General features: G+C 41.4%; 1 protein-coding gene across 1 annotated transcript; it reads right to left on the reverse strand.

Moving 5' to 3' along the window:
- Window positions 1-275: 275 nt before the first annotated feature.
- LOC137833179 (alpha-mannosidase I MNS5-like) lies at window positions 276-4,490 on the reverse strand. Its single transcript, XM_068641542.1, has 9 exons — window positions 4,246-4,490; window positions 3,872-4,165; window positions 3,559-3,679; window positions 3,325-3,409; window positions 3,152-3,237; window positions 2,916-3,016; window positions 2,352-2,493; window positions 2,067-2,217; window positions 276-465 (listed from the first exon to the last, which is right to left on the reverse strand). The coding sequence occupies exons 2-9, from the start codon at window positions 3,975-3,977 to the stop codon at window positions 406-408; spliced, it is 852 nt and encodes a 283-aa protein (XP_068497643.1). The 5' UTR covers window positions 3,978-4,165; window positions 4,246-4,490; the 3' UTR covers window positions 276-405.
- Window positions 4,491-8,569: the final 4,079 nt, after the last annotated feature.

An 8,569-nucleotide genomic window follows, 5' to 3' on the forward strand; every position in this document is an offset into this window, starting at 1 on the left:
TTCATTAAAGAAGATTCTGACGCCATAATATACGTAAGTAGTGACGTTTTTAACTGACGTAATTTTAATTCTGAATAAATAAAATTTAGCCACCACTTTTTTATAATCTTTTTTATAATTTATTTTATACAATTATAAAATTTAACCACCACTTTTTTCATAATAAAATAATGTATAAAGTTATAATCATCCATTCATTTCATTGAAAATTAAAGCACACATAATAATGTTAAAAAATTATATGTAATATAAAATTAAAAAACATAAAAGTTCAAACATCCCTAATCAAGTTTAAAATTACAACACATAATTGTTCAAAAGTTCATATACATCGCTAATCAAGTTTAAAATTAAAACACACATCTCTAATTAATTTTGCTTCCAGCACTTGATCCTATTACTTGATTAGGTGATGGAGCACCACTTCCGTAATCTGATGCCGGAAACAAATAAAGCACACAGAATCTGAAAATGAATTATATTAAAAAATAGGACATAAAGCACACAGGACAGGAACAGACTATAAACCAACCGTGTAACCAATAAGATTACTCGAATAACAAGACTTCAGAAAATGAATGACCATAATATTCTAACAGAAAACTATAATTTATAAATAGAAAAGAAAGAGTCCCAAGAATTGAAATAGTAAACTATCCATCAAAAGAAAGTAGAAATATCATTCAATCATCATTCTAATTGCCTTACACACTATATTGATAGCTTGTATTAAAAGAGTAGGGTAAGAATATTAGAAACAAGTGACATCCAACTTAAATAAATCAATAAATATTCAAATGTACATTATAACCCATAAAACGTGGCTCTAGAAGACCAAAAGTTGTGAGATTCCAACTTCAAAAGAAATCTGCAAGCAAGCATAAAGCTCAACATTGACTGCCATAGAGTGTAGCTGGTCACATTAATAGTATAATAAAAGTTACCATTGAGTTTGGTAACTACTATGTAGTCGCAAATAAGTCCCAATATTTTTCTGTGTCAACAACCCAACTTGTATCCTATGTGATGTCTTCATTAATTTTCCAAAAGTTTCAGTGATTTTAAACCTATGAACTTCAATTTAGACCTGTAGTATGACATCTTACCAAACATCCTCTTGTTTCTAATTAAAATTGTATCGCTTATATTCCGTCTTACTCCTACTCAAGCAAAAATTCTTTGATTTCAATGTTTATCACCAAAACTCAAGTTTAGAGTTAATCTCTTCCCTAGATTTCTCAATCAAAACTATAAGCATGCATTTAGAGATACTGTTAGCATTTTTTAAGCCAGCCCCTATGTGCCGCTATCTTGTACAGGCTATCAACAAACAGAACCGATCGAAGCTTTTATTGGATAAATTTCTTTATAAGTACTTTTAAGAGAAGAAAAGTATCAAGAAAAAATGAAATGAAATCCATTAGCTAAAATTAACTTGGATAAAAACTAATTTGTAGAAGTTCTCATAACTTGTCTATAAGATGATGTTTTAATTTATGCATAAGCTAATTTTACCTTATGAAAAAGTTTATTTCATTTTTACTTACTATTTTCTTCTTATAGAAATGTTTATGGAGAATCTAAGCAGACTCCAACTAACCCTCACTGCAAGTATATTAATTATACAGAAGAGTACAGCTCGCATGAGATGTAACAAAAGGTTTTCGTTAAATTCAAGAAAAGTTGTCAAGATAAAACTTCAATTCTGATAGGAGAGCACAAAATATACTTATATAACTACATCTAAGTTTTGTCCTTATGTCCTAAGTTCTTTTTTTTCTTTTTTTGAAGTATGAAGTTTAAAAATTAGATAAAAGTATATTTTAAAGGATATATTTATAAATGATCAGGATGGAGGCTAGGATTTTACCAAATCACTCGTTAGTTAGAGTACCCAACAGTAGGTGGATGGAAGGATCTAATGATGCAATTGTTATGGTTTAGGGACCAATTGGGATGACTTTAAAGGTTCATGGATGTGTTTTGCAAATGGTGAAAAATTTAGGAGATTTATATACACTTTTACAATTTATCTATACAAGCACTTCAGTAAATTGCAAAAATACCTTCACAAAAGTCCAATTAGTTGGAACATAAGCTTGTGGAAGCTCTTCATGCCAATTGCTGAGTACTGGAAAAGGATGACCTTCAGTGGTAAATACATAATTATTCTCATGTACAAACGAATCGTCAAATAGAAGATATAAATATTTGCACCTGAAGAAAACACAGCATCGCTAATCAGAAAATCTCAAATAAAATAATCATTTGAGAAAAAATCCCATTTGTTTTTTTTTTGTTTCATAATTTTTAACTTTTTGCATTATACAAAGGGGAAGAAAAGGTCTCACGTTTCAGCAAGAAAAAAACTATGCTGATGATCTTCCAACTGCATAGTTGTCACATCCTTAATGCTTGCAAACCCACCCTCAACTTTGGTGTATAAATTAATGGAATTGACTATTGATTCACCAACTTCAATATACCATGGATCTGAAATTAATAAAGTTTGATTATATCACCATTGGTCAGGTAGGATTCTCTTTATTGATGTTATAGAGATTAAATTTAAAAGATAATATATTTAATAAAATTGAATAATTGTGATACTGTTATGATGTTGTGTTGATAGAAAATACGAAGATAATACTAATTTTTATACTAAAGTTCTAGGTCAAGCAAGTACTAATGTATTACAACATGAACAAACCTAGCTCCCAGATTATTTGACTAAAATGTTGCTATATGCTAATATAGCTATCCTGTTAAATTTAGAGTTTGAGACCCTTTTTATCATTGAAAAAGGTATTTACATGTGCACCAATCTTTTTAATAGCACATTATTTTACAAGCAGACGAACCTAATGCCTAAATATCAACCAACTTAAAATAAAAAGATGGAAGAACTATCAGACCTTTAGTGGCTTGACATAAGTAGAAGGTTGACTCGACTAATTCAGGACGTAAGGGATAATATTTTTCAGTAGGATGAATCATCTGGTGGTCCAGCAAATACCTTTTACACGGATTTATGATTGAATGTGATACATATATTATATAGTATTGTAAGAACAAAAACTTGATGACAGATTGATGGCAAAATACAAAGAGGCTGTAATGTTATAATGAAACTAGCAAAATCAGAAAATACCTCTCTGGTAGCACTCCGTATCTCTTCCACACATGGAAGAACTCACGGTGAGATGAATTAGCATCACTAAAATCCCCAATAAGAACCTGCTTTCAATAAGTCATTCAATTACAAACTCAGAAAGATATCAAACCTAATTTTTAAGTCAGTAAAATTCAAAGTGAGCTACTAGCCTGTAGGCCAGGCCAAAATGCTTGAAGGCTTGTAAGCTGCCAATGAGTTGCTCTTCCAGTCCTAATAATATCAGCTTCATGGTACCTGCATTAGGCCAACCAGTCCAGGTTACAACTGTTTATCACATTCTCCCATGATGGGAGTCCCATCAGCATCTTTCTCAAGTACATCATAAAAGTAGTATTTTAGACAACATAAACAAAAAATAAAGAATTTCTTAGCAAGTGTGATACCAAGAACCGTGTCTGAAATATTTTTGTACGGCAACATAAGGAGAGTGAAACATTTTCCAAAAGTCCTCCTTCCCAAAAAGGATATGGGCTTTGAGTAGATACTCATAGAAGGAATCAACCCCTAAAATAATCCAAGGAAATAAAATCCAACAAAAGAAACATCAAGGCAAGTCATTAGCATTTGAAAGTTTAGAATAACAAATTATAAAATACTTTCAACAGACAATAAACATATAAATTATATGTTGCACTATCCAATGAACTGAACTATAGAGAATATCCCAGTTCTGGTTCAGGGTCAGAGTTAACCTACCAGCTCCAATTCCTGATGAATATTCAATCCATTGCCCAGTTGCCACGTCCAGTGTGGTTCCAAATAATTTTAATGAGCTATGCATACTCCATAGCTTGTGGCTCATAGATGAAAGAAGATCTAGTAGCAAACATTTAAGGTTTTGATAGCACGGGGAAGTAAAATTAACAAAGATGTATTGTCAAGGGACTACCTGGATCAGTGATTTGTTTTCGGATGCTGGTTAATCCACTAAAATGTTAATTGATGCAAGTTCTTTTCCGACTCTGAACTTCTTCTCACAGCAACAAATTCCTACCATCACATGAACACAGTAACACAGTAAATTTATCACAGCAACAAAGCCATAGAGTTTAGGGCGCGCAAGCACAAACCTGAATCCTTGCGCGGAGGTGGCGATGGCGGACCCGAGAGTGAGCGTTAGTTCCATGAGAGGACAGAGGCGTTAGGGTTTCGTAAGAGGACAGAAGCATTAGGGTTTCGTGAGAGGACATAGACGTTAGGGTTTCGTGTGGAGCAACCAGATGAAAGAGGCGTTAGGGTTTGTTTCGTGTGAAGCAGAGAAAAAGAAGAGGCTTAGGGGTGTGGAGCAGAGAGAGATGGAAGAGGTGTTAGGGTTTGGTTTCCAAACTCAAACCAAATTTTCAAAAAAAAATTATTTTAAAGGAAAAGTAAGTTTTAAAAAAAATCCAATTTTAAAGTGAAAGCAAGTTTTTTTAAAAAAAAAAAAAATAATGAGAAATGGTGTATGGAGGAAAAAAACTGGGGAACTTTTTTTTTTGAAGGATAATTGCGACAGTTAAAAATGACATATTATACTGAAATGACGTATTATACAAAGATAATTGTGGCGGTTAGTCAAATGACATATTATACTGAAAATTGTGGCGGTTATTAATAACCGCCATAATAAAACTGTCATTTTTTACACTGTTTTTTGTAGTGATTGTCATATCTTTACACCTTACACCTTACACCTTTACAGAAGTGATCCTGCCTGTTGACCGGAGCGCTGGAGAATGCCTCGTCAAAGGATCGACGTGCGCGCCGCTTCTCACTTCCGTTCCTCCTCTGGATTTATCTCAAGAACCTGCAAAGAAACGATACGGCGCCGCTGCGGCCGATCGCACTCCGACGCTCAAGTCAGTGACGGTATCACCAAATACTAAGAACTGGAACCGTGCAAATCTCTCTCACAAACAGCTCTGTCACTCGCAAGCGTAAAGTGTATGAACTGAACGTGCGTACCTTAGAAAATCTGTTAGGAACTCTTATATACCTGGTGGTTCTCTCTCTCCTGGCAGTTACAGACTTGGACACGTGGCTTGCATCCGACTGTACACGTGCCATCATCTGGAGGCTCCCTGACTTGGCGCTACTTCTACTCTCATTTTGGCTAAGTTACTTATGCATGGTGCTGCCCAGTGCATAGCTAACTCAGGAGTGCGATCTCTACTGAAACTGGCGAGGTAGGGCCTTCATACACCTTCCCTGTGGTCTCGCCGGCCGCCTTCATAATCTGCTTCTCCTTTAACTTCGGCGATGTACTTGTTCTGGCGATCTCCGACTGCCTGGTCGCCTGAGTCTGCATCTGGCGACTTCGTCCTCAACCTGGCGATCGCCTATTCTGGTAAGCTAGAGATCGGAACACGCCAACTTAACTATGGGCGACTACACGTGCCTCCTGACTTCCTTCTCAACTGTCAACCTGGCGCCTTGTCAACACGCCTACACTGTAACAGGATGCCACGTCATCGCATCCGACCACCAGGGCGGTACACAAGCCCCCCAGTCTTAAGCGAAGACTTGTCTAGCGAAAAGACTGAAAAAGCCTTCGTTAACACCGGTCTACGTGGCATGGGCGCAGAATTCCAAGCGGTAGTACTTTCTGCTGCCCTGACGCTCCACCAAACTCTTCACGCATCATTCGACACGTGGCTCTCATCAACGGCCATCTTCATCTGCCGTTAGCGCTTCCCAAAACCGTTCGAAAACCCCTAAACCCCTTACGCTCCTACTGTTCCATCACTTTCTTCACACTTGCATACGCTCTCATTCCTTTCTGCGAAAGCTCTCGACGTTCCTCGACGCTCTAGATCACCACCTCCCTTTAACATTCTCCCGATCATCGAAAGGTAACTACTTTCCTTCATCTGCTGGGTTTTCTTGCATTTTCACCGATTTGCATCATCCTATAACTGTCTGGTGCATACGCTGTGGGCTGTTTTTCCATTTCTCCTTCTGCGTGACTTAGGGCTTTGCCGATTGTCGCAACGAACTCACATTCGTTCGTCTTTCACCTTCCATTCATGATTGAGTCAGCCTTTGTAACCCTCCTGATTATTTTTCCTTCCTCCTTCGTTTGCAGTTGCTACCATGACTCGCACGAAGATCACCCCGAACCCCCCTCCGTCAGCGCGAAACCCCCATTCACAAGCACACGACTCTACGCAAGTTCGTGGTGCTCCCTCTTCGCAGGCTGTGAGGCCCGCGTCTTCTCAAACCACTCTGGCCCAGGCGACTCCACCAAACGCTGGAGGAGCCCTCACCCCACTGCCAGACTTCAAGACGTTATACTCATGGGCTAACTCAACCCTCTTAAAGGAAACGTCGTCGGTGAACACCGCGGGAGCGGTTCTGCGATTGACCAATGGGGACGAGGCCCACCAATCATTCCACAAGGAGCACGATGAGAGAATGATGGTGCTGCCTTGCCCAGCCACCCTGCCAGTGTGCGTCGATGATAAAGTGAGCGCCGACGGGCCCTTCTGCTTCGTCTATACCACTCTCTTCAAGAAGGTTAAACTCAGGTTCCCTCTCACTCGATTTGAGAGGGAACTCTTAACCGAGCTCAACATCGCTGCCGCCCAGCTTCACCCCAACAGCTGGGCGTTTGTCCGAGCTTTCGAGGTAACGTGCGCCCACCTGGGGCTGCCCGCGTCAGTGGACGTATTTTTATTTCTATTTGAGGCCAAACACCCAGGAGATCGCCTGTGGGTCAGCCTGAACGCCATTGCTGGGAGATCCATCTTCACCATCTTCCAGCAGTCGTACAAGGATTGGAAGGGGAAGTTCATCCAGGTTCGCGCAAATGACAAAGACCCTTCCCTTCTCGACGGTTTCCCCTTGTACTGGGTGGACAAGGGGAAAAAGGAGTCCAAGAGCTGCTTCAGGAGGCCCAGAAGTCCTGATAGCATGGGAGCTTTGGACAGAGACCTTTGTCTCTTCTGGAAGAGGGTGGCAGATGCCCACATAACATTCTTGACCCCCACCCTGATTTCCTTCGAGTTCTTTGAGGACCAGTTGGAATTCCAAATAGGTTAGGACGCTACATCCTTGTCTTGACATGCTTCTGATATTGCTTCTGGGCGTCTTGTGCAATACACACAAGACTTTGGTTTCATCTTTTCTGCATATGCCTGCTTTGCTGTCTTATTGTCTTGTATACTTACCCCTTTCTCCTTTGAGCTAACTTATGCACTTTCATTTCATGCAGACACCATGTTGGGTAAGAACATGCTCGCCGATTTAAAGGCGCTCGCCCGCAACCACGGGTTGGCAACCGGCTCCCAGACGGTTCCCAACTCAGCGGTCGAGAAGGCCATCATCCAGGGGCGATCACCGCCTAAGGCGCCCGCCCAACGAAAGAAACTGGTCCTTAAGAGGCCAAAGCGGAAGGCCCCCCAAGTTGTCCAAGAGGATGAGGAAGAGGACGACGAGGTCACTGAGGATGGCCTCGTTACAAAGAGGACAAGGGTGGCACCACCTTCTCCACCTGCCCCACCCCCTCTTCCAGCTTCAACACCACCGTCAACACCTGCCCCTCCTCCCTCATCGCCAACGCCACGAGCTCCTTCACCACCAGTCCAAGCGGTTCCATTGGCCACTGCGCCACCTGCAACTGAGGCCCTAGAGCCAAACTTCTTAGAGGACCCCCCGAGCGCCTCTACACCACATATATCAGCAGGAGGGGGCCCTCCTTCCAACACTTCAGCTGCAGGAATCATTCCAATCGGGGATGAGGTCGCTCACGCCTCTCCAATCCTAATCACCGAGTCCCCGATTGCGTCGCCGCGCCAAGAAGCAACCACCGAAAATATTGTTAAGGAAGGCGGCGACGAGAACCCTCAACAAGCCCCCCTGGCGCCTCTCCAAGCTGCAAATCTTTCCCTCGAGGTGACGAGGATGTGGGAACCTCTGACTGCTAAACTCAAAACCATTGCAGAGGATATCCCATCAATCATAACGAGAGCTGTGGAGAGCTCCACCAGGCGGCTACAGGATGACATCTACAACCTCAAGACCGAGAACAGCACAATGAAGGTCGAGGTGGAGAAGGTGTCATTCAGCCTAACGCTCGCGGAAATGGAACATTCTCGAGTGGAGGATGCCCTAAACACCGAGCTTAGGCTTGCGCGCAAGGAAGCTATCGACCTTCGCCGCAAAGTCCACGAACTTGCCCAAGAAAAAGTCGAACTTGAAAGCAGAATCGTGCCCCTACGTACCAAGGCGAGCGACCTGGAGGCTCAAATTCAAGCCAATGCCGATAAGGTACTGAGGCTGGAGCAAAGGTCGATCGACCGCGAGAAGCTACTTGGGCAAGTAGAGAAAGCCAGAGACGACGCCATGGCCGATCTCTCCGAGGCAAACAAAGAAAAGGTGAAGATGGCTGCCGAGTTGGCTCAAGCTCAAACAGAA

Source organism: Phaseolus vulgaris, chromosome 11, assembly GCF_000499845.2.
Source record: "Phaseolus vulgaris cultivar G19833 chromosome 11, P. vulgaris v2.0, whole genome shotgun sequence".
Lineage (NCBI taxonomy): Eukaryota > Viridiplantae > Streptophyta > Magnoliopsida > Fabales > Fabaceae > Phaseolus > Phaseolus vulgaris.